We start from the raw sequence: 24030 nt of genomic DNA, 5'->3' as shown, positions 1-24030 counted from the left end.
ATCAGGGGATGAGAAGAATGTGGCTTGTTGCCCACATCTTCATCCACTGGATTTTATTTTTAGCTGTAGAAGTGCAAGTAAAAGCAACTTCAGTAAGAAATGTTGAGTCAGCTCGTGTGAAAGTATTTTGACTCTTAACCCTCCAATAAACTTTCCTGGGGATTATTCTCATCTGAACTACAGCTATGAAAGAAAACTGAAGCTGTAGAAAAAATATTAGTTGAAGAAGGATTCTTATCTTTCAAAAGATAGCTTCCAAACAAAAATTGCAATATTTCTCTGGAAACTGTTTGAGGAGCAAAATTTATCTGTAATGCACCTTCCAATCCACAAAAGGGTGGAGTTCTGACACAGATGTAACCACACATTTTAGGGAAAATGCATAGCATACCATCCACAGCAGTGAAGGTTACCAAGTTTTTCTGCCTTCCCCAAGGCAAGAGAGTGGGTTTTTTGGCAAACACAGGATATTCTTCCCTTGATAATTAATAAGCAGTAAGTCTTCCAAAGTAAACTGATCTGCTGCAAATCAGCCATAAAATGCCACACTTCTTTCTAAGTGACACTGCTGAAGTTGCATCAACATTTCATTAAATTATTTTTAAGCAGGTGATGCTTCAATAAAGGCAAGTTTTAGTGCATCTGCCTTTTTCACAGAAATCAGTTAAAATCAGTTTGACCTTTGATCCCTCTGCACCTCAAAAACATTAATGCCAATAGAATACTTTTTTGAGAAAGGGATCACAAAATTTGTTTAAAAAGTTTTTCACCTACTGAATATGTTATGAGAACAATGACATAGAAAGAGTGAACACCTAATTTTGGAAGCAATTCTGAATGAGTAAATAAACTACTGTCTTGGATTTGCTTCAGTATAGAAATTCTGTCCCACATAATACAGATTGAATAAGATTTATCTCTGAATATTTGAAAATAAGTATAAAATGAACCAATAAGAACAATAAACTCAACTGCCAGACTAGCATGGATTAAGGGAGCAACTAGAGACAAGCATTGAAATCTTCATGTCCTACTTCATTTCAAACTATACCTGAATCCACTACATAATCCTGCCAATAACTTGTACCAACTATCTGAACAATTTACAATTTAAAGGCCAATTTACAACTTAAAAAATATCCTAAAGAAACAAACCAGCAAGCTAATCCTTTAAAAGCACTGCTTTTATCTACCTGCGGGCTTAAAAACGGAATTTTAATGTGAAATTATCAGGTGTTTTTCTTTAAAGCCACACAGATCAGAAGCATGTCAAGAACACCCAAATCAAAACATCCATCATCTGCCCTTCCCCACTAAACACCCCCTTCAAAAAAAACCAAGCAAACAAACAAAAAACAACAAACCCCAAAACAAACCAAACCTGAAAAGGCTGGTGCTCTGAAGAATATATGTATATTCTTTGCATGTATCTATATGGACATGGATACATTTCACCTATTGTGGCAAAACAGCTGCCCCGACAACTCATAGCAACAGGAATACTGTGCTGAAGGAATTCAAGCAAAAATTAATCTGAGGAGTACATGCTACAAACATTATTTGCTATAAAATGTTAACAGGTTAATAATTATTTTTGTTGGCTAAACCCACAAAAGGAGTGAATTTAATGCAAGCCTATCCTTGCAGCACTAAATTTTCCATACTTGCATCCATTTTGGGGTGATTGCTCACATGCCAAATGTAACTAGGTAAATAATGATGCAGTTTAGGACTGACTGACCACACCCAGGTCAATGGAGAAAAAAGGATTTATCAGTATAGGAGACCCAAGCTTCTGTTTTCTTTACAGTACCTGTTCCAGTGATGTTGTAAGGTAAAATGAAACTGTGCAGGCAAAGTAAAATGACCACTCAAAGATCACACCTGCCTTCAGTTTCAAAATGCTATCTGTGGAAGCACAAAACCCCAGTATAAAATTATCATCTCAGAAGTGCAGTGGAATATTCTCTCCACTATTACACACCAACACAAACACACCCCCAATAAGGTGAAGTAACAGAATATTGGGAAATGAAAGTACCATAGGAAAAAAGCTGAATTATGGTTAAACAAAGAATGAAGCTTATGCTGTTTGTTGAGATTCGTTTTTCAGAAATTGATTAATATTGTTTTGGTGGACAACAAGTTTATCACGAGCCAGCCATTCAGTCTCTCAAGGCAAAGCATCCTGGGCTGCGATAGGGAAAGCGCTGCCAGCAGGCTGACGGAGTGACACCACCCCTCTGCTGGTGAAGCCGCACACGAGATGCTGCATCCAGTTCTGGGCTTCTGGGAACAAGAGATGGACATAACCAGCAAAGGGCCACAAAGGTGCTTAAGGAACCAGAGTGTGTTTTACATGAGGTGAGGCTGAGAGAACTGGGCCCGGAGAAGTGAAGACTCAGGAGGTAACTTATCCATGTGTAGAAATACCTTGATGGAAGGGTGTAAAGCAAATAAAGCCAGCAGTGCCTACTGACAGGACAAGAGGCAATGGATACAAACTAAAGCACATGAAATTCTACTCAATATCAAGAAAAAATTTTCCAGACAAAGTGGTCAAATATTGGAATAGGTTTCTCAGGAAGATTGTAGTCTCCATCTTTGGAAATATTCAAAACCCAACTGGACATCATTCTGTGCAATCTGCTCCAGCTAACCCTGCTTAAGCAGCAGGGTTGCTCCAGATCATCTCAAGAAGCCCCTTCCATCCTCTGTGATTGTCTGGTTGGGTTCCAGAGGTTACAAGTTTAGATCTCAAATGTGAGAGCACAAACTAGATGTCAATAAAAAATACAGGTTGTTGCAAGAAAGTGCAACAGGAATAAAAGCATGATGAAAAGATTACATATTGAGCACAGAACTATTTTGACTACTGTATTGCTTAGTGTTTTACACACCATTCAAAAAGTGACTTATCAAGTACCAAAGATAAGCTCCTCTTACTTGGAACAAAGGAACAGAGCAAGGAAAATGAATCAGCACTCTCTGGACAGAAGCTAGTATGACTTCTATTTGGACTATAAAGAAGAGTGCAAACAAAAGCCTGTGTCATTCTCTGCTATACTACATCAGGGGAACAGAAAGGAGATTCTTGTTTTCCTTAGCCACAAGTCCCAAATAAATTAATTTCTGCAAACCTAAAGCAGAAGAAGTACTCTTCTCCTGGAAGGAAGGCCAAGAGAAGCCAGAAATCCACACAAGCCATTAACCATCAAAGCCATCATAATGCTGGGAGGGTGGCACAAAAAACACAGTCATAAGAATACGCACATAAACTTATATTTTAAGTGTGTAGCCAAACAGGGGGTTTCAACTGGGTTTTTATTATAATTCTTACAAGAACAGGGAAACAAGGAACCTCCTGTCAGGCATATTCCTCCAGGAGTTCACAGCTGGTGACTCCATGACTCAGGACTTTTCAGCTCCTAACCACCACTACAAATGCAGAGCACTATGCTTCAGGTTTAGTCAGTTGAACCTAATGAAACTTAGGTTTCTGTTAAGGAAAAAAAAAAAAGAGAAATTTATTCCACAAGCAGAACTTCACCTTTCTATTTAATGTCCTCACAACTACTTGCTTCGAATCCTCATGGTCATTTCACTTATAGAAACACCTCTGCCTAAGGAAAGAGGAAAGCAAGATCCCCAGGGGGTTGGAATTCTGTCTCTTGTGATCTTCTGTTTGTGAATTATTAAACCTTGCCTGTCACTTCTGTTGACGCTGTACCCCATTACAAGAGGAAGCCAGTGAAATGGAGAGCAGCCATTATTCTCTCCTAGCAACAAAGGCAGCAGTTAAATAGCATGTGCGATGCTTAACCCAGACCAGGTAACAAAACTCAAAGTTCCCTGAAAACAAGTGCATCACACTTGACAAGATGAATTGTACTTGTGTAATAGTATTTCAAACTAAAAATAGGGAAAGGAACATGAAATTTTCTGAACTGACTGTAGACCTTTATTCTCAGTCCAGATTTTTTTTTTTTTTATTTTAGAAAAATTGAAAGGGAAAGCCATTATAGAGACAGAAACAGTGAAATGTCATTTTGATCTCCAACTAGGTGACTTGGCAAGATATCACTGCTAGATTTTAGTTCTTGCTCTTTTTGCCTCAGATATCACATAAGAATGCAAAGTCAGAAAGGAATGTAGAAGCACCCAGACTCCTACAGCAAGAACACAGACAGTTTAGGAGTTCAAACGTCCCACAAAGCATGTTTTAAAGAGCACCAAGAGTTGGCGTAAATGTTCTTGCAGTGGTCCAAGGCAACATCTCCAGGCATATCAGCAAATCCACTTAGAAGAGTCATCCCATGACCCAATTACAACACAGTTTTATTTTGGAGATCACTCAGCTGTGCCTCAGCAACAAAACAAGAGTCTGGAGCCATCCCAGAGCAAGTCTGCTTGCAGAAAGTTTTCACATATACAAAGCCATAATTATGTTAAGTCAGCGCATTTTTCCCTCCTACAAATGTCACACAGTGATTAAAAAAAAAAAAAAAGCAGAAGAGAAAAGTAATGGCTCTCTCTAAAAAAAATGGGTCAACAGTAACCTAAGTTCTAGCTGGTAGGAGATGGGAAAAGAACTAACTAGAAATTAAAGAGAATTCAAACAAGGTTCAAATTCAGGATACCTCCTTGCAATTGCTGTTACTAAGTGAGTCTCAAATTGTATTCCGAAATTTTAGTCACACATTGCCTTTTCTCTCTTGCCACTGCTGTCTACATCATAAGAAGTGAGGTGACTCCTTCATTCACATTAACAGCAGCAGCATCAAATTCCAAAAGGTTTTCTTTTCAGTTGAATCTGTACTCCAAGGAGTACATATCAACCACACTTATAAAATATTTACAGGTTTATCTCACTTCAGAGCGATTTCTTCATTATAATGTTTAGAGCTGCAAAAGGTGAAGTAAACAGAATATTAAGCCAATTCTCTTTCATCTAAGGATAAGATTTACAGAATTGTAAGTCCTGGAATCTAACAAATGTTGCTTGTTAATTTTAAGGTCACTGGTGGCTAACTAAAAATATCCAAGGACTAACAGAGAGTCCTTGGATATTTTATTTCAGAGATGCTGAGAGGCTTTTAAAAGGAATTTTAAACTTACCTGTCTTCTCTGGTTTACAAGTCTAGCTAAAATAATTAGCGAAGTATTTTGTCTTTTTTCTCCTCAAAATTACGGTGCACAAAGTACTCAAGTCCAGCAGGCACAGAGATTCCTGACAACCTCAACTACACTCAAGTTTTTCTAAAGTGGAAAGGGCTTTTGGCCAGACAACAGTACCACTTCTGAAGTCTTCAACTTCTCTTAATCTGTGAGCTCCTAATGTTCTGAAAATTGAGCTTATTGGCAACAGGTTGTTTTTCTTCATTAACTTTGGGAGACACTGAGGAAATATCCCAGAGTTCACAAACTGAAAGCCACTAACTGATGTATGGCTGGACCCCAAGGAAGCATCCAAATGAGGGCAGGACTGCTGTAGCTGACATCCAGTTTTGTAGTCTCTGTGGACTCAGTCAAGATTTTTGCCCCTTGAAAATTCTGTTCTTCTTACATGACATCTGCAAATCAGAAGCTGAACCATATTTGGAATGCAGCATGTGGGAAGCTCTAAATATTCCTGTACACTGTGTGATTAGTGTGCAAAAGGGCAAAGTCCATTGGTCCCAAAGATTCTAAAACACATACTACCATAAGAAATAAATTTCCTTCACAATATTTTTAAAGCCTACAATAAATTAGAATTACTTTTACCTGAATGTTTCTACACTAGTAATTTCATGGTAAGTCTCCAAATGGACTTTCCCAAATAAGAGAGAAGGTCTAGCACTTACCAAGACCATGACACAGCAACATCAAGCTTATAATTTTCTAAAGCACTAAGACAGTTGTGCCATGTTTACCTGAAAGCCAAACTTGAAAATGAAGTTGAGTAATTCCAGTTGCAGCCAGTTCCAGTGGAAGAAAGTCTAACACAACACAGCATTTGCAAGTGACAGCCTGTAGATGGCCTAAATCCAAGATCTCTGCTGTCTATCCATCATCATGTATCCCACAATACATATACAAAAAAATATAATTAATTTTTGACTGGTAATGTCCTACTCTGTCCATCATATAAAATACTTCCAATACCTTCATGTGTATTTTTTACATTGCTCAACAGTAAAGGCATTCCACCCCTGGGGGGAAAAATGGAAAAAAAAAAAGCTGCCAACCAGTTTTTAGGTACAGATTTGTTAAGCTTTACCTGTAGTATCTTCATTGCCATGAAGTGACAGTTATTATGTATCACATTTACCTTTTCCATAAAATCCACTGTTTGGACAACTGACAATTATTTTAGCAAACAAGAATTCTAGTAACCAGATTAACAACTTCTGGATAATTTTACTATTTTTGTCTCAGAAAAAGAAGAACCTTCCTAAGAATACAGACATTTGTCTTCCTCAAATTTATTCCAATGCTGATGAACGTTCCAGAAAAATAAACACCTCTAAAAATAACAAGCCTTACAGATCTATTTTAAAACTATGTACTTTTCTTTAGGCTCATGTATTCTAGTTTTCTTACCTTAACCATGGGGACCTAAGAAAGCCAAAGAAATGGATGTTTCTTTAATAAACTGGGATGGGAGGGAAGCAGTTATCCCATGAACTGCCATTATTGTTAGCCTTTTTCTGGAGGGCACGCATAAAAGCACATGAGACAAGTTTCTTAGCAGAAAGAAATCGTGCCAATAGAACTGTTATCAGAAGAGCAGAATTATTTCCTGTAGAGTCAACTCTGTCAAACTTAAAACATCTACTGTGCAGGGAAATTTACACATATCTGGACACCATTTCCTAAAAAATTGTTTCCAGAACGGCTAGACAACACGAGGCCTTGCAAGCCTGCATAAAAAGGTAATCTAATGTTCCATAGCATATTTGGTGGATCTAAGCAGTTACAGGAGCCTTTCTAACTGCACTGTTGCTTTTCATCCCCCTTAAATTACCAAATGTAACAATGTATGTAATAAAAAAATACTGTTTCTCTTCTACACTGTGTCCATTATCATTTCACTACCCAAAGTTTAGGTTTCTCTCTTTACTTGCTTTACTTTTTCCTATCCAAACAGAGGCACAAAGATAGATTTTCCTGGGTTTTTTTTTGCAATGACACCAATTCTGCCAAAACCTGTTTTCTCTGCTTGCCAGTACACTCACATTTAATTTCAAATAATTTCAATTTTAAGTGCCACAACCATAAAGTCTTCCCAAAACCGCTTCTCCATAGCCCACAGCTGTTTTTCCTCTTATATATGTTGAGTTCATTTCAGTTATCTCTCCTTTTTTCCTTGCAAAGGCACAACCTGAGTGATACTAAATACCCAGAGGGCTTCATCAGGAGGAGCAGAGGGGCTGAAGAACACCGCGAAAACGCTTCACAGCAGCGCCCAGAAACCAAGAGTGCACCGAGACACCACGAAACCTGTTTAATCTACAAGTATTCAGACGATGCACACCAACGTTGTAAAGTGAAGCACATAAAACACACCCGCACATAAAACAGCGGCACGGCTGTCGCCCGCCAGCGGGACGCGGGTGTTACCGGGGCAGCGCCGGCCCGCGTGGCCGCTGCCCTGCGGCTCCGCCCGCCCGGGCCCCGCTGCGGCCGCTCAGCCCAGCACCGGGCGCTGCTGCCACGCGATGCAGCTCCCGCCCAGGCCTGTTGGGCCCTAGGGACGCCGCCGCCGCCGCCCCAGCCCCGCTCACCTGTGGGCGGCGGGCCCGCCGGCTCCCCCCGCTCCGTCCATCGCGGCCCCGCCGTTGCTATGGGCCCCCGCCAGCCGCTGCCCTTAGCAACGGCGCGCGGCACTGAGGCGCGTCGCCATTGGCCAGGACGCGAGCACGCCGCCCGCCGATTGGCCGCGGCGCCGCGCACGCGCGGCGGAACGCAAGGGCCGCCTCCGTGGCTGCGTTCGGGAGGCGCCTGCCGCCTCCGCCAGGAGCGGGGAACAGTCCCGGCGGGAACCGCGTGCGGCACAGAGCCCTTGCCAGACACGCTTCCCCTGGGAAGACCGCCCCAAATGACCCCCCCACCCCCCTTTCCGTCGCCAAGACCCTTCCCACGCCCGCCCTGGCGTTTCTCGGAGGCGCTGCCAGGCGCAGTAGAGGGCCGGGCTGAAATCAGGTCCCCTCTTGGCCCCCTCAGGGCCATCGTCTGTCCAGGCGTGTCCTTGCACGCAGCGAGAGGCTGCTCCTGCCAGGTCAGGTGTGGGCCTGTCCCCTCGAGAGCTCCATGTTTGCCTTGACCAGGATGTCCGCAGCGCTCAGCTTCCCTTGCTCCCGCAGGTACTTCATTATGTGCGGCCGCCGCCTCCAGGTGACCTTCATTCCATACTCGTGCTCGGGAGTATCTGCAACCAGTACTGCTGCCGCCTCCCCTCTCCCACAGGGATCAATACCAAGCGGCAACGCTTCTTCTGGATGCCAGGCATGACTACTTGGTGATAGAGTGTTGCTGCATCTCCCATTCCTTGGGGAAGGAACCTGTGCAGCCTCTGCATCTGATGGACTAGGGACTTCTTTCTCCACAGGCTGGGGAGCAGGCTCTCCACAGTTCTCTGGACTCTTCACCTGGATGTTGGCATTTGCTGCTGTCCCTTTCTTAGGCTGGTTGGGAGAGCACCGTGCATTCTTTCCCAAGCAATTTGAATCATCCAATGGAGGGACTGCATGTCCTTTTGGATTCTCAAAAGTTAAAGGAGGAAATCTGCAGGCTACAGCTCCTCGACAAGCTCCTCCTGCATGAAATGAGCTGTGGTTGGCATCCTGATTATAGTACTTCTGAGGACCACGATGCTTCTTCTGGCGTGCTTTCAACACCAGCGGCTTAGTTGTGTCAAATTGTGGGCACACCTAAAGGGAAAGACATAATAATAAGATAAAAACCCAACCCTTTCCTACAGACAATTCTACCTCCCCACCTTTTTCCAGTGTGTTCATTGAGTAATCTCTTCTGCAGCAAAGCAAATGAGTCACTAACAAAGCTCCTATGCATGAGATACCTCTGAACTTCAACATCATGTTCTGCCACTGTTCTGTGGAAATCATTGGGGTGCAAGTGAGCTGATCACTGGCAACTCACAAAGAACTCAGGATTTGGGTTTTAAAGGAAGTCTAAGTGGTGTCTTCTCCTGTAAACCCTGCAGATTTAAGAAAATGGATCCTTTTTGTTTCTGTGTCTCATCATTACTCAGATTCAAAGAACTAAATCCTCAGCCTCCCCAAAGAAGTAGAGGCTGAACAGGGAGAGCAACACAAAACGATTGAAGAATGCCCACTTAGCTCAATCCCCTTAGATTAATGTTAATAGGGTGTTGAAAATCTTCCCCCCAAACATCTCTGTTTCAAAACAGAGTTAATTTCTGTATTGTGGAGCAACAGATCACCCAAAATCCACTTCTACAATCAGCTTCCTATAGAAAAGATGCTCCAAGCTCAACAGTCTATATTTCTTTGAATGATTCTGGACTCAGACTCAAACCCTGGAAATCCTTTTATTATAGTGTTCTTTGTCTTCCTGGTTGTGAACAAAAAAGTCAGACTCTGTTTCAGATTCCAGTTTGCTTTTTCCAAGAGCACACCAAACTGAGTTCTTGCTATGGCAACTACACATCTCCTTCAGCATTCCTAAGTTACTGTATAGTTCCTAAAAACACTGGGTGCAATTTAACTAAGGATGGTGATTGTCTGATGTACAGCTGAACTGTTTGAATCCAAAGCCATTGTGCAGGAAAAGAGAAATGATTCTGTAGTAATTGTATACTAGCACATACTCAACATAGTTCCTGATTTTAAGGATATGTCTTCCTGGCTTCAGAGAACATTTAGGGTAGGTTTTACCCATGCAGGAACCTAGTAGTGGAAAAGGTGTGAAAAACTTAGATAATACCAAAAAGAGAGGAGCAGAAAATCAGTTTCCATTGAAACAAGTTGACAGACACTCTGCAGAGGATGCCTCTGAGAAATATTTAACAGTTTCAGTACTGATAGCTTCAAACAAATTTTAGAATACTTGTATTTTAGGAATCAAAGAGCAACCAGAGTGGATGTTTCCACCTCTTCCAAACAAAATGAATGCTTATTCACGGCAGTTATTTTACTTAGTGATTCACAAACTGTAGAGCTAACTGCCTCAAGCAGATACAAAAAAAATTTAAAGAGGAAAAAATGGAAGATGTCCTACTTCAAGGTTAAGGCATCACAAAAATACAAAGGAATGTTTCATGCAGGTCTGAAACCACACTTCCTGAGCCTGCTTTGTGAAGAGCAGAGCCAAGCAGCAGTAATGTTTAAACAGAGCTCCCCTAGGTGATGACTACTGTTGCATAGGAACAGTCTGTCTTTGCTGCAGCTGTTTGCTTAAAAAAAAAAAAGAAATCTTTACATTACACAATACAAGGAGTATTTTAGGACATGGCAAACAGTCCCAAGAAAATGAACCCATCAGAAGATTGGTATGGAGAGAAACTACTCAAAACACAGAAATGCAAAGAGGGCAGGTTAGAACAAATGATTCTGAAGTGAAAACCTATGTTCTCTAAATTTAGCAGTGTCAGATTTAAACAATACACCCAATACTTTAACGTGTAACGTTTAGAGTTCAACAGTTATTTCAAACAGCAAGCCGATAAGAAAAATCTCCCCTAATGTTTATTTCGTGCAGGGTTTTTTGTTGCCAAGGAAAACAGTGTTTTCCTGATGGGAATAATTTTTCTAGAAGACAAATATTCATTAATCAGTAAATACTGCACACAGTTTATGTCTTCAACTAACCAAGACCTTAGTGCTTATTCTTGGAATGTAAAGCAACTCAAGCACTTATTTATGCTTTAGACTGATAGAGGGAATTCAGGTCTGGGCTAATAATTTTCCAGATCCAGAACAGGTAACTTTCTGTTAAGACATACAGGAGAAACTGGAAAACTGTTGCTGTGGGATGCAGGAGGAAAGATAATTTTTACCAACCCAGGCAGCAGAGGTGTTCAGGTCCACACGTTTTGTAGGCACACGTCTGGGATTCTCAGCCAAATGCAGTGGAGCTTCATAACAATGGATGGGTCCTGCCCGTGGCTGTTCAAGGAAAACCAGCTCTGCCTTCCTGGCCTTGTGGGTACACTTCTTCTTTGGAGGCATCAAAAGGTGTGGTAAAACTACTTAAAAACCTCATGATGCTTGTTGGAGCCAATTGAAGAAAGAAGAAAGCACCCCGAGGAGATGCTAAGGTGCTTTTGAATCTGTAGAAGGCAAATAAATTGATTTGAAGAAAGACTTGTTTGGAAACCTCAGAGACAGTTTTTAACAAAAGCAAAACATTTATGCAACAGCACAGCGTACACATCTCGAGGCAGACTTGTTCCCAACAGTAGTTCTTGAACCTTTTGTCAATTTTTGGCTGGATTTAGAAATGCACTGCAGGAATGGGAGCAGATGACCTACTGATCCAGCTATGTCAAGTCAGGTATGAAAAGAAAAAAAAAAAAACAAACTTATTTTCTTTTTTTTAATAATTCAATCTTGCTTGTAATGCCAAGAAGATGATATAGGGGTAAGATAATCAGAACTCTTTCCCTTTCTGGTTGCTAACTACCTGTACATTTTAACTTCTAGAGACTAAGTTCGGTTTTTTTTCTTTTTTACAAAACAAAGTTGACATCTCCCTCCTGTACTCTACACATCTTTCGTGATTTGTTTGTTTTTCCTAATGAATAAGTTTCAACTGAAGTAACACTGTATTTAATTTTCTGTTGGAAAGCACATCACAGAATCAATTAGGTTGGAAGACCTCTCAGATCATCAAACCCACCTATAACCAAACACCACCATGGCAACTAGACCATGGCACTAAGTGCTACACCTTCAAGAAAGTGACTCCACCTCCCTGGGGAGCCCATTCCAATGTCTAATCACCTTTCCTGTGAAGAACTTCTTCCTAATGCCCAACTTAAGCCTCCCCTGATGCAGCTTAGGACGATGTCCTCTTGTTCCATCACTGGGTGCCTGGGAGGAAAGATTAATCTCCACCTGGCTGCACCCTCCTCTCAGGCAGCTGTAGAGAGCAATAAGGCGTCCCTGAGCCTCCTTTTCTCCAGGCTGAACACCTCCAGCTGCTCCTCATGGGACTTGTGCTCCAGACCAGCTCTGCTGTCCTTCTCAGGACCCACTCCAGCACCTGAATGTCCTTCCTGAAGTGACGGGCCCGGAACTGGACACAGCACTCTGAGTGCCCCAGCAGTACGGAGGAGAGAGGAACAATCCTTGTCCCGGTCCTGCCGCCCACGGTATTGCTGATACAGGCCAGGTGCCATCGGCCTTCCTGGCCACAGCTAGCTCACATTCACCCGACCTGACTTATCGTAGATCAGCACACACAAGGAAATTTGATAACATTTCCTGAACAACGTACGAGACTGCAACAGCCTGACCGCTTACCTAAGTGGCGGCCCGCTCAGGGGGTCCTGCGGACCCCGCTAGCCCGCTGCAGCCGTGACACACACGTTAAACGGTAAAACCCCGCAGCTCTTCACCAGGAATCAGCGCGCTGTCAGCGGCCCCGGCGCACGGCAGGGCTCCCAACCGCGGGCAGCATGGTTGAAGGAAGCTGCCGGCACTACCCCAGCCGGGCCGGGAGCGGCTGTCCCGGAACAGGGTCGGGCTGGACAATGCGGACGCGGCGGCGGCGGCCTGGGCTCCGTCCCGCCCGCACATCCGTATCCCCCGCCGCCGCCGCCGATTGGCCCGGCCCGCCGCGGCCCCGCCCCCTGGGCGCCGATTGGCCTGGCCCGGACGGCCCCGCCCCCGCCGCCGCTCACTGGCGCAGGCCGGCACGTGACAGGGCCAGCGCTGCGCCGGGCGCCAAATTCAAACCAGGGCCGCTCCGGGAGTGCTGGGGCCGCCGCCGCCCTGCATCGGCCCTGCCCTGCCCCGGCCCGGCAGCTGGTGAGTCCCGACCGCAGCCCGCCACCATCCTCCGGGGACCCTGGCAAGGGTCGGCACCCCTTGGCGGGCCGCGCTAAGGCTACCGCGCGGGCGGGAGAGGGCAGGGCCTGGGCCCGGCCGGGGCGGCAGGCCCCGCGGGAGCAGGTGAACTCGCTGGCCGGGGCGGCAGCGCAGGGGCTGGAGCGGGGGAAGGAGGAGCTGGGAGGGCTTTGGCGCTGCCCTCCGTGCCCCCTTGGGGCAGCGCGCACACAGCGGTGCTCCCGGGCCTGTGCGGGGGTAGCAGATGGAGGCCTCCTTGGGAAGTGACGCGCTCCTGTTCCTGCTCACAGGAACGCAGCCTGGGGGAGGCTGGCGCAGGGTTCCTCTTTCGGCGCTGACTCTCCTTAAGGGGGTGGAGCAGATCGCAAAGGGCCATGCTTGTGCCGGCTGCCAGAACCCGCGTGGAATGGTCGCCGGGCTGTCTGCTCCCTGTGCATAGGGCATCAGCTCAGCTTGTTATCTGCTGGACTCTGCTTTGTATCAATTTAGGAGATTCGTACTGAGAATTTTCTCGTTTACTTGCTGACCCCGTCAAATCTACCAATGCAAAAGGCCTCCTTATTTGTTTCTATTCTGCTTGCCATCTCTAATGATAAACAATAAGTACAATTTGTATATTGTTCTGGTGTAGTTTGCAGAAAGGCACAGGCTCCACCGAATTCCCGATGGCGTTATTAGCAGTATTCTCACAGCATCTTACCCTGGAAGCAGTATCTCTGAATTTTATTTCCTCTGCTTCCAGCTTTATAGTCTAAACCACCTCTTGTCCAAAAGTTTGACATCTAAATTGTATGCTGCCCAATGACGAATTTATGTCAAATCTTAACAAATCTATGAAAAGAATTAGAAGTACATTTACTTGGTGTCTAGCTTCTTAAAGCACCTTACTTCTGCTGCATTTATTGTGTGTCTTTGTAGTGTTCAGGGTAATCTCTGCTTCCCAGATCTTAAACCATCCGTAAATTCCCTTTTCATGCAGGTTGTGTAATCTGCTGCTTAGAGCAATCAACTGTAAGAGTCAGCACTGCTATTCCTATATTCTACCTCCCCTCCAGCTTGCTGGTTGACGCTGGTCACATTATAGCTCAGTTTTTCTGTAAAGCACATACACACTTTGCTCATTATTATGTACTTTTATGATGGAAGTTATCTACTCTGCAAATACTCTTTCCCATCCTGCTTACACAAGGTGTGGGTTAGGAAGGTATGATTTCTCAGTAGCCTTGTCAGCCTTATTAAATGCTTTCAATTTTAATTTTCCTTTTGTGTTTCCAGCTTTGTAGCAACTGCTGAGAATGTGTGCTGTGTGGGAGGTCTTGAGATGATTTGCTGCAGCCTTTATGTTGTATCTTTTGTTTTGCAGGATTTGTTCCTCTCCCTTTCAATGGAGAGTGACAGTATAGACCAATAATGAGGACCAGCCCCCGCAGGCCCTTAATTCTCAAAAGACGAAAACTGACCCTCCCACAGAACGATGAATCCAGTACTTCAGCAAGAGATGAGAACAGAGGTCAGGATGAAAAGGCTCCTAAGCAGGAGCACAGACAGGAAGACCAACACAACAGACAAGCCAGTGACAAAAGGGACTGTGGCCTGCAGAAATTCCCAGCAGGAATAAAGATAATTGACCACCCTACAATGCCCAACACACAGGTGGTGGCCATCCCTACAAATGCTGATATCCAGAGCATCATAGAGGCATTGACAGCAAAAGGAAAAGAGTGTGGCAACAATGGACCCAACAAATTCATTCTCATTAGCAGTGGGGGCACATCCCGTTCAGCTGGTCCAGCACCATCGCAGCATCTCCCATCAGAGAAGAAAGCCAGTGCAGCCATCAAGGCTGCAGCTAGTCAAGAAAGAGAGAAGAATGTTGCACAGACACCTGGTCTTGCAGGTAGTACGGCGCTCTGGCATTCAGGATTTGATCCTGTGGTTGGACAGGAGCAGGAGACCAACAGTATGTAGCCTTAAGCTGTTTTTTTGTTGGTTTTTTTTGTCCTGACAGACAAGGAGATGTGCAATGGGCCAAAGAGTCCAGCACTTTCTTCTTGATTTGCAGTAATTATTAATATTTTGTTAATTACAAAATAACTATGGATTGGATTCTAATAATCTACATAGCTTTGCATATGTAGTGAAATCTGCAGGATTATAGTGGACATATTTTTTTGGTGGAAGACATCTGAGCTTCTGACTTAAGTTTTGTGCTGTCTTTCTATTTCTTGAAATATTAGATCAACATTGTCCTGTTTTGATTGACAGTAGTCTGGTTTGAGTGTTTGTTTTTAAGGCTGCAGCTCTTTTCAGAAATTGGGCAACTACACATGAAATCAGAAATTCAAGGTGAATTCCTCCCACAATATTAGTGTTGCAATACCATCTTTTAGCAGTGTAACTGGTGCCTTCCTTTTGACAGCTGAGATGAAGGAGTAGCAGGGTTACTTGTGGGAAAGCAGGGTTATGATGAGGGGAAGGCTGTAGCCTACCTGGGCTTGAGTAAAGCCTTTGATACTGTCTCCCACAGCATTATTCTGGAAAAGCTGGCAGCCCCTGGCTTGGTCAGGTTCACTCTTCACTGGTTTAAAACTGGCTGGATGTCTGGGCCCAGAGAGTGGTGCTGAACTGTGCTGCATCCAGCTGGTGACCAGTCACTGGTGGGGTTCCCCAGAGCTCAGGGCTAGGGCCAGTCCTGTTCACTCTGGATATCAATGATCTGGATCAGGGGATTGAGGGCATCCTCAGTAAATTCACAGATGACACCAAGTTGGGTGGGAGTGTGGATCTGCTGGAGGGCAGGAGGGCTCTGCAGAGGGATCTGGACCAGCTGGATCCATGGGTCGAGGCCAATTGCGTGATGTTCAATAAGATCTGGTACCAGGTCCTGCAGTTGCATTGCAACAACCCCAGGTAGTGCTACAAGCTGGGGCAAGAGTGTCTGGAAAACTGTCCAGCAGGAAAAGACCTGGGGGTACTGGTCAACAGCATCTGAACATGAGCCAGCTGTGCACAGGTGGCCAAGAAGGCCAGTGCACCTGGCCTGTACCAGCAATATAGTGTGTCCAGCAGGACCAGGGCAGAGATTGTCCCCCTGTGCTTGGCACTGGTGAGGCCACACCTTGAGTTCTGTTTTCAGTTTTGGGTCACTTATGTCAGGAAAGACACTGAGGTGCTGGAGGCTGTCCAGAGAAGGACAACAGAGCTGGTGAAGGGTCTGCAGCACAAGTCTGATGAGGAAGAGCTGAGGGTGCTGGGGGTGATCAGCCTGGAGAAAAGGAGGCTCAGGGGAACCTTATCCCTCTCTACTCTCTCTCTCTCAATTGCCTGAAAGGAGGCTGTAGAGCAGTGGGGGCTGCCTTCTTCTCCTAGACATCAAATGACAGGACAAAAGGGCAAAGCCTTAAGCTGTGCCAAGAAAAGTTCAGATTGGACATCCTGAAGAATTTCTTCCCTAAAAGGATTGTCAAGCATTGGAACAGACTGTCCAGGGAGGTTTGGAGTCACCATCCCTAGAGGTGTTCAAGAAATAACTGGATGCTGCAGTCAGTACCATGGTCTTGTTGATAAGGTGGTGTTTGGTCACAGGTTGGACTTGATGGTCTTGGAGGACTCTTTTAACCTAAATTATTGTGTGATTGTTACGTGGGCTTGTTATCCCAACAGGAAGTGGCGAGACAATGAGCTCTGTGTTGGACAACAGCCTCACCAACATCCAGTGGCTGGGGAAGATGAGATCCGATGGGCTAAATCCCTCTTCTGTGAAGGAGGACACAGAGAAAGAGAATCAGATGCCTCTGCGGGAAAGAGTCAAGGTAAGTAGGAGAATACAAGAGCATGTGCTAAAACTTTTGATAAGGCAGTAATCTACATGGATCAGAATACTTGCAAAAATTAAGCATTGCTATCTCTAAGTAACCTGAGTTTGACCTTTACTGATATGAATAGCAGAACACAGAGGATCCAGGAATGTTCCACAGGCCTTCTTGTCAGCTTCATGAACATTCATGTATCACCCCTTCTCTCTTTCAGACTGAAGAGGAAGCTGCTGCTGCTGTTCCTACTGCTCCTGAGTCCTCCTCATGGCAGGATTCGGTGTCAGAACGACCTCCTTACTCCTACATGGCCATGATCCAGTTTGCCATCAACAGCACAGAGAAGAAGCGCATGACCCTGAAGGACATCTATACCTGGATTGAGGATCATTTCCCTTATTTTAAACATGTAGCTAAGCCAGGTTGGAAGGTAACAAGCAGGCCCTCAAGTTGCTGTGGGTGATGTTACATACCTTCTGGATCAAAATGAAAAGTTGTTCCCCAGCCTGCAAAGCAAGATGGAAGGTCATTTAAACATTCCACCCCAAATGCACTCTCACTCCAGATGGTCACTGTACCACTTCTTGTATCTCTTGCCTCATCCTACTTAAACAAGATGATGGGATGTTTGATCACTGGAGTGAGAATGGGGATGTCAAGAGTACATAGAATAAGAGACTGAAGACAGGGTTGGCTGGGTACCCTGTGAACATGAAAGTTTGGTGTTGTCTGCACTTTGGAATGTAATCCCTCTGCTAGGGGCGTTTGAGGTAGGCCTTGCTGTGCTGATAACAAAACTACTGCTTTTCAACCTCCCCCTCTCTTCTTCCTCCACAGAACTCCATCCGGCACAACCTGTCCCTTCATGATATGTTTGTCCGTGAGACGTCTGCCAATGGTAAAATCTCCTTCTGGACTATTCACCCGGATGCAAACCGCTGCCTAACATTGGACCAGGTATTTAAGGTGAGTTGCCTCATGCAAAGAAAATAGGACAGGCTATCCAGTTTCTAAATGCCACAATAGCTTGATGCACCTTATTTTAACTGTAAGGTCAAGCTGCTTTGACATCAGCCTCTTTGTAGAAGCTGGATTCAGTCACTTCACTTAACAAATAGACAAGCTCTGCATTTGAAAGAAAAGGTGCTGTGGCTGTGCTTTTGATCTGGAGCTTCTGTAGCATGTATTTATTCTTCATGTTCTGTGCCAAATATAATAGTCAGGTTGTTCAACTTCTTACCGTGGGCCTGATTTAAATTCCTAATGAGAAGATTTCTGCTGAGGCCAACCAGGTGTTCCTATGCTGTTTGATAAGTCAGTCACAGGGTGGAAGTGTCCTAGCCCAAATAGCTATTTTAGGAAGATTTTGTTAGGGAAATAGAGCTTTGGAGACTAGTGTAGGTGTGTTTAGACTCTTGTATTTTCTGTAGTGGGTGGGTAGAATTAACTTGTGTTTGCTCAGAATGTACAAGTTTAAAATGACCCATTTGTCTCCCTCTTTGGTTGATAACTGCATCTTAAATTTTTTTCCTGCTCAATGCCTTCTGCCACCAGCCGCTGGACTTGGGGTCATCAGCATCGCCTGAGTACTCTGAATCAGTAAGGATTACCATCTGGCTCGGGGCTTGATCTTCCATTCTCTTCTTGCCAGTCACTGAAGGAAGGGACAACAGGCTTGGGAGGGGGACTGGGTCACTGCTGCATCTACTCAAACAGCTCTATGCTTACCCTCTGTGGGGAGAGGGGTCTAGCCAATGTTTGACTGCCTTCAAATGGTACAGTCTCTCAAGCTGGTAAAGCTGGACAGCTTTGAACAACTTGGAAGTCTACTGCTGAAGTAGGCTGCAATGGACACCAGTAGGCTTCAGAGAACAAGCCCAAACAGATTTCTGGTAAAATCATCTCCATGGCAACAGTTCCAATATGTTCTGGGGCTCAGATCCAGAGAGAATAGGATCTCTCTGTGCTCCTTTTTCATTTTGGAACCCACTGCATTGTGAGTGACTCTTGGAAGGAAGAACCTGTTTGCTGTTGCTCTCGCATTCAGCTGTTTTAACAGTGAAAAATTTGTAAACATCCAGTCAAACACTTTTCTGTCACAGCTACAACCTTGGCCTTCTTTCCATCTACTCAGAATTCTGATCCCATTGTTGCCTCTGCTATTCCATTTGAACACCTATCGGGTCTATGGTTTGTACAGACATCCAATATACAATAAAGCCATCCTATTCATTGTTCCTCGGGCACTGAGGGTGCCGAAACCAGCTCCCTTCTGCAGTAGAGTCTACAGCTGGAGCAGCTCTGTCATGTTGTCTCTCTTCCTACACAGCTTTTGGTGGGCAGCTGGCTTTGGGATGGCATGGCTGCAAACCAGCAAGTGGCACAGGCCTAGAGCCAGCCTAGTGCTGGGTGCTAACAGCTGCTCTCTTTGCATTAGTCCAGCACAGACCTCTGGTTTCACAGTTCTCAGTGAGGCAGCAGAATAAATGTAGATTCTTTTAATCTCTCTCTTTTCTCCTTCTCCTCTTACTTATCTCACAATGACTGCAGCAACAAAAGAATCGTCTTCCAGATCCTCTGAAGAGCATGGGAAGCAAAACTGAACCCCAGAATTCACGTAAGTGTCCCCAGCAGTCTAGGCCAAAGAGAATAAATCCAATAAATCTGGGGCATTCTCCCAGATTTCTTTAGGAATATATGTGGAGTGTGTTGTCCCTGTTTGCCAGCTTTTATGCTCCTTACTGTCAGCTTTAAAATGGAAAGCAGTGTTGTTGTGTCTGAGGGGATGTGATGGTGAGATGGTGGGCATTGGGCACTCAATGGAGTGAGAGGCCAGACCTGAGGGGTAGGATCTGCATGAAAGGTTATTTTCTTGTTCATGAGGCTTCTGACTTAGTATTTGTATCCTTAAAATTAAGAGAGAAGGCAAGTGATCTGATCAAATGTTTCTTTTGGGATGTCTAGAAGGACTTTCTGTAAGGTGCCTGGGTTCCAAGAGGTAGCAGTGGAGAACAGGCAAAAGTGAGTCCCTTCTTTTCCCTTCCAGGCCGAAAGATGAAGCCTTTGCTTCCTCGTGTCAACTCCTACCTGGTTCCAATCCAATTTCCTTTGAGTCAGCCTCTTGTCTTGCAGCCTTCTGTGAAGGCACAGGGAGCATCCCTTAACAGCTCGGAGACTTTGCAGAGCAATAAGCGTGTGTGCATTGCTCCAAAGGTTGGTTTCTTGCTTTCCAAGGAGTTTTCAGGGGCGTTAGTGTGGGAGGGGGGTGTTTTCCTGGTTTTTTTTTTTTCTTTTTTTATAAGGGGTGCAAGGAGGGGGCTAAGGAAGGTGTGGGGATTTTTTTTTAAGAAGGGGTGAGTTTGTTTGGATTTTTTGCTTACATTTTTTTTTTACATCTCTTGCCTTCAATGAACCTTTTCTTCATATGGTTCCTTCTTTGTGCATCTTTACTTAGGTGCTCTAAAACTCCAAGTTCCTATCAAGGAACTAGCTAGTGATAATCCTTGCTATCCTTTACTGTCTCTAGGCTGACTACTACCTGCTAGTTTATTTGCTCTAAGGATGTTTCCCTAATTCATTAGAGGAAGGGGCTCTATGGCTTGGTCAAGACAATTTTTCTTTATTGCTGAGATGTGAAGAAAGAAGAATGGGAGGAATGGCTTTGTTCTGATCCTAAAACATTCATATTTTTGATAGCTCTATAGACAAGTAACAATAAGGATCTTCTGAAAGGGTATATATTTCATGGAGTCTCTTCCCAGAGGATTTCCATATCTGCTGTTTGCTAATTCTGTGAAGTTCAGTTATTCTGGGCTCAAGAAAAACAGCTATTAAACAGATCTTTTTCTTGGCATTCACTGACTGCTCTTGAATGCTTAGACATTGTAAAGCTTTAGCTTCTTCCATCCTGTCTAACCATAATCCTATTTTCCTTTGTATGCCTGCTGCTTTATGTTCTCTCCAGCTATGATTTATCTTTCTCCTGTGCTCTTTTTCTTTTGATAACCTCATTTTTTTTCTCTTCCTTTTCCTTGGTTTCTGGGAAAGCTGTCCTCATTCATTTTGTTATTCCCATTTAGATAATGTAGGAAAAAATCAAAGGGGTTATATTTTTTCCAGAAATATTCAGCTCTCCTTCTGCCTGTACTCCCAGAAGTTCCTCAGAGCAGGAGTGCTCTGAAGGGTATGACTTTGTCACTTAGCTAGAATCCTTCCCATGTGATCCTTAGGCTTCTTTCTATCAACTTCACAGAGATCAATCTCAGTCTGTTATAATTACTGCTTCCTGAATATCTTCCTCTTACCCTCTCTGCTGACCTTAAATGCCAGTCTTTTCCTTTTCTTTCCACTGTTATTTGGATTTTTGGGTAGCTGAGATCCTTGCTTACTGACTGCATGTCACCTGTGTTTCACTGTAGATGTCACTGTCTGCAGAAGAGTCACCCTGTTTACCCCCAGCTGCTGTCAAGGAGGAAGGTCAATGTGATGCAGGTTTATTTTCCCCAACCCACTCCATACAGGAGAACAGCTCCCAGCCTGGTGAGGAATTGTCTTCTTTCCCAGAGGGTGCCTGTGTGAAGGAGGAAGAAGGCTCTCAGCTGGATCCCTGGCTGTCCCCATTTGCCTCAACTGTAACAGTCAAGGAAGAGCCAAGCTTGTTCTTCCCAGACTCATCCACAAAGGAGAGGAAACAGTTCACCACACTCAAGTCCCCACCTAAGGCAGTTTCTGACTCTTTAGTTATAAAGAGGAGAGAAAGGCGGGAAGTGGGCAGGTCCAGAAGGAAACAACGCCTAGCACTGCCTTGTTCAGAAGAGCCTGTCCTTGTTCTGCCAGAAAGCAGCAGCTTGGACCCTTTCCGGTTAGGGGCAGAGTGTCCCTTTCCCCAGGAAAACCAGCCCCTTGAGAACATATCACAGCTCAGCTGCTCACAGGGAGAAGAGGGGGCCTTTAAAACACCAGTCAAAGACATCTTCGGCAAATTGCCCGTTTCTTCCACTCCCAGCAAAGTTTCAGCCACTACTACCCCTTCACTAGAGGCCCTTGATCCCTGGAAGTCTGCTTCCTTAGCCAAAGGAAGTCATGAGCTGGACTTCAGTCCAGTGAAAACCCTTCAGTTGCCATTCACGCCCCTCCAGGACAACCAGGACTTGCTGGGTTTTAACAGCACACCCCTTAAAAATCCTCTCTTTGATTCTCCTCGAGAACTGCTCAATACAGAATCCGGTGACATGGTCCTTGTGCCCCTCACGAGCTCTCCAGCGTTTATTCGTGACACTTCCAAGCAATCCTCTGTTGAACTGACAGCCTCTGGCTTTACTGAAAACAGGTCACTCATGGAGGGCCTTATCCTGGACACCATGAATGACAGCCTCAGCAAAATCCTTCTGGATATCAGCTTTCCTGGTCTTGAGGATGAAAATTTAGGAACAGACATTAGTTGGTCTCAGCTCATACCTGAACTGAAGTGAACTGGCCTGAGGACTGAATTTGACTTGTTCTGATGTTAGAGAAAGAATTGCACTCTTCTGAAATTCATTCATGTAATCCAAGACAACTGCTTTTGACTAGTTCCCATGTCCACGGGAGCAGGGAGCACTGACTCCTGCTAAGCTGGGAAACAGCCCCATCAGCTGCTATGGGCTTGCTTTCAAGATGCTGTAGACTTTGAGTGGAACAAGATGATAGAATTTCTCTAGCTTTGTGCTAGAGATAGCCTCTCTCCAGGGATTCTTATCATGAGAACATCTACCTAGGCCCTGAATGGCATTTGCTATTCAAGGTATCAGAGGAAACAATAGTACAATAGGAAAGAGCCTGGGAACCTCCTCCTAGCTCTGTCCTAATATCCCTTTACTTTGTATCCCCTATTACTTAGCATCTTCTGTCTAGTTTTAATGCCTGTAAATACTGTACATTCCTTAAATTAGCCCTTAATTATAATAATAATTTTATTATTGTAGGGTTATGGGAATATTTGGCCTGGTAAGGGTTTGACCTAGAGTGTGTTGTCCATATGTTCACATCTCTTGTATTCTTCTACCCTAGTTGAAAGCCCAATTATCTTTTTTTTAAACTTCAAAACCACATTGATCTAGGTTGTCCTGAAGGTGGTGGGACAAAGATCTGAAAAATTGTTTATATGTGACCCAAGTCAAACTGAAACAGGTTATCTGGATTGCAGCATAAAATCTTGGTTTGGATTCCTTTTCCCAGGCTGGAATGGAGAAGAGCATGGATCAAGCCATATAGCAGCTCTTCTGATTCCAGAGGTCTATTACGTACCTAGAGGACTAGGTAGAGACACTTGCAGTAAGATGGACTTCTGTTGAATGGTTAAAGCTGCCCTCATTACAGTCAGCAGTTCAAAATGTGAAAGGGAATATAAAATATAATATATTCCCTTTAAATATCAAGGGAATGCTGATATTTCCACTAAAAATTCACTTCTGGAAACACAAGGTATGTATTGCTTGGTGCAATAGAATAACTACTCGTTCTCTAGAACTTAAGTCATGGAAAAAATTACCATGGCAAAGATCTGATCCTTCTGCTTGCAGACAAATGGTGACTCCTGTATCCAAATACTCAATAAAGCTTCTGTGGGAACACAGCTGAGTGTTATCTGTACCACCCCTAGCAGCCTGCTGGGATTGGCCCATGGCACGAGCAACCCCTTCTTATCTCATGTCTGTGTGCTTTGTGATCACTGAGTGAGTGACCATTTGGACATTTTCAGGCCTTGTTGGCCAAACCACATCAGATTTAGTTAACCCACTGCTTCATAAAACACACTTTTTCCTGCTGCTTATGGGTAAATCCTGGCTGAGTCAGAAGCATACAAACATCACAACACCCCCCAGACTAATCTCTTTATCTTCTAAATGCAAAACAAATATTTCTTGAAAGTATTTCTACCTTCCCCTACAAACATAAAACCAGTTTTAGATGTGTGTGTGGGTATCAGAACCATAGTGCTCCTGTGTACTTGTTAGAGGTTATTTGCCCTCATAAAATGTTTCTAAACTTTGGTTTAATGGTTATAATTTCAGTCTTTCTGGGGTTACAAGGCTGCAGAAGGGGCCTGATTTTGCACACTTTCTACTAGTACATCTTACACAGCTGTTAACACTCTGCTTGGCTCTCTCAAGGCATCTTCTCTCCCTTTCATCTCACTTCTT

At 44.3% G+C, this 24030-nt stretch overlaps 3 protein-coding genes across 3 annotated transcripts in view; 1 reads left to right on the top strand and 2 right to left on the bottom strand.

The window, feature by feature from the left end:
• TULP3 (TUB like protein 3) overlaps window positions 1-7925 on the bottom strand; it is a 32519-nt gene extending 24594 nt beyond the window's left edge. Inside the window, exon 1 of the mRNA XM_071433027.1 lies at window positions 7770-7925. Coding sequence (XP_071289128.1) covers window positions 7770-7810 — 41 coding nt within the window. The 5' untranslated portion in view covers window positions 7811-7925. The remainder of the gene's footprint in view (window positions 1-7769) is intronic.
• Window positions 7926-8153: 228 nt separating this feature from the next.
• On the bottom strand, window positions 8154-11381 carry RHNO1 (RAD9-HUS1-RAD1 interacting nuclear orphan 1). The gene is made up of 2 exons (XM_071433030.1): window positions 11028-11381; window positions 8154-8915 (listed from the first exon to the last, which is right to left on the bottom strand). Exons 1-2 carry the CDS (start codon window positions 11193-11195, stop codon window positions 8265-8267), a joined length of 819 nt encoding a protein of 272 aa, XP_071289131.1. The 5' UTR covers window positions 11196-11381; the 3' UTR covers window positions 8154-8264.
• A 148-nt stretch (window positions 11382-11529) lies between these two features.
• Window positions 11530-23469, top strand: FOXM1 (forkhead box M1). Its single transcript, XM_071433026.1, has 9 exons — window positions 11530-12998; window positions 14401-14997; window positions 16701-16849; window positions 17067-17279; window positions 17687-17815; window positions 18404-18448; window positions 19400-19466; window positions 19896-20062; window positions 21268-23469. Exons 2-9 carry the CDS (start codon window positions 14448-14450, stop codon window positions 22318-22320), a joined length of 2373 nt encoding a protein of 790 aa, XP_071289127.1. The 5' UTR covers window positions 11530-12998; window positions 14401-14447; the 3' UTR covers window positions 22321-23469.
• The last annotated feature ends 561 nt before the right edge of the window (window positions 23470-24030 follow it).

This window comes from Agelaius tricolor, unplaced genomic scaffold (assembly GCF_023055355.1).
Source record: "Agelaius tricolor isolate 1412-34295 unplaced genomic scaffold, bAgeTri1.0.p SCAF_9, whole genome shotgun sequence".
Taxonomy (NCBI): Eukaryota; Metazoa; Chordata; class Aves; order Passeriformes; family Icteridae; genus Agelaius; species Agelaius tricolor.
The sequence above is the reverse complement of the archived record's forward strand: the minus strand, read 5'-3'. Positions and strand labels throughout refer to the sequence as shown.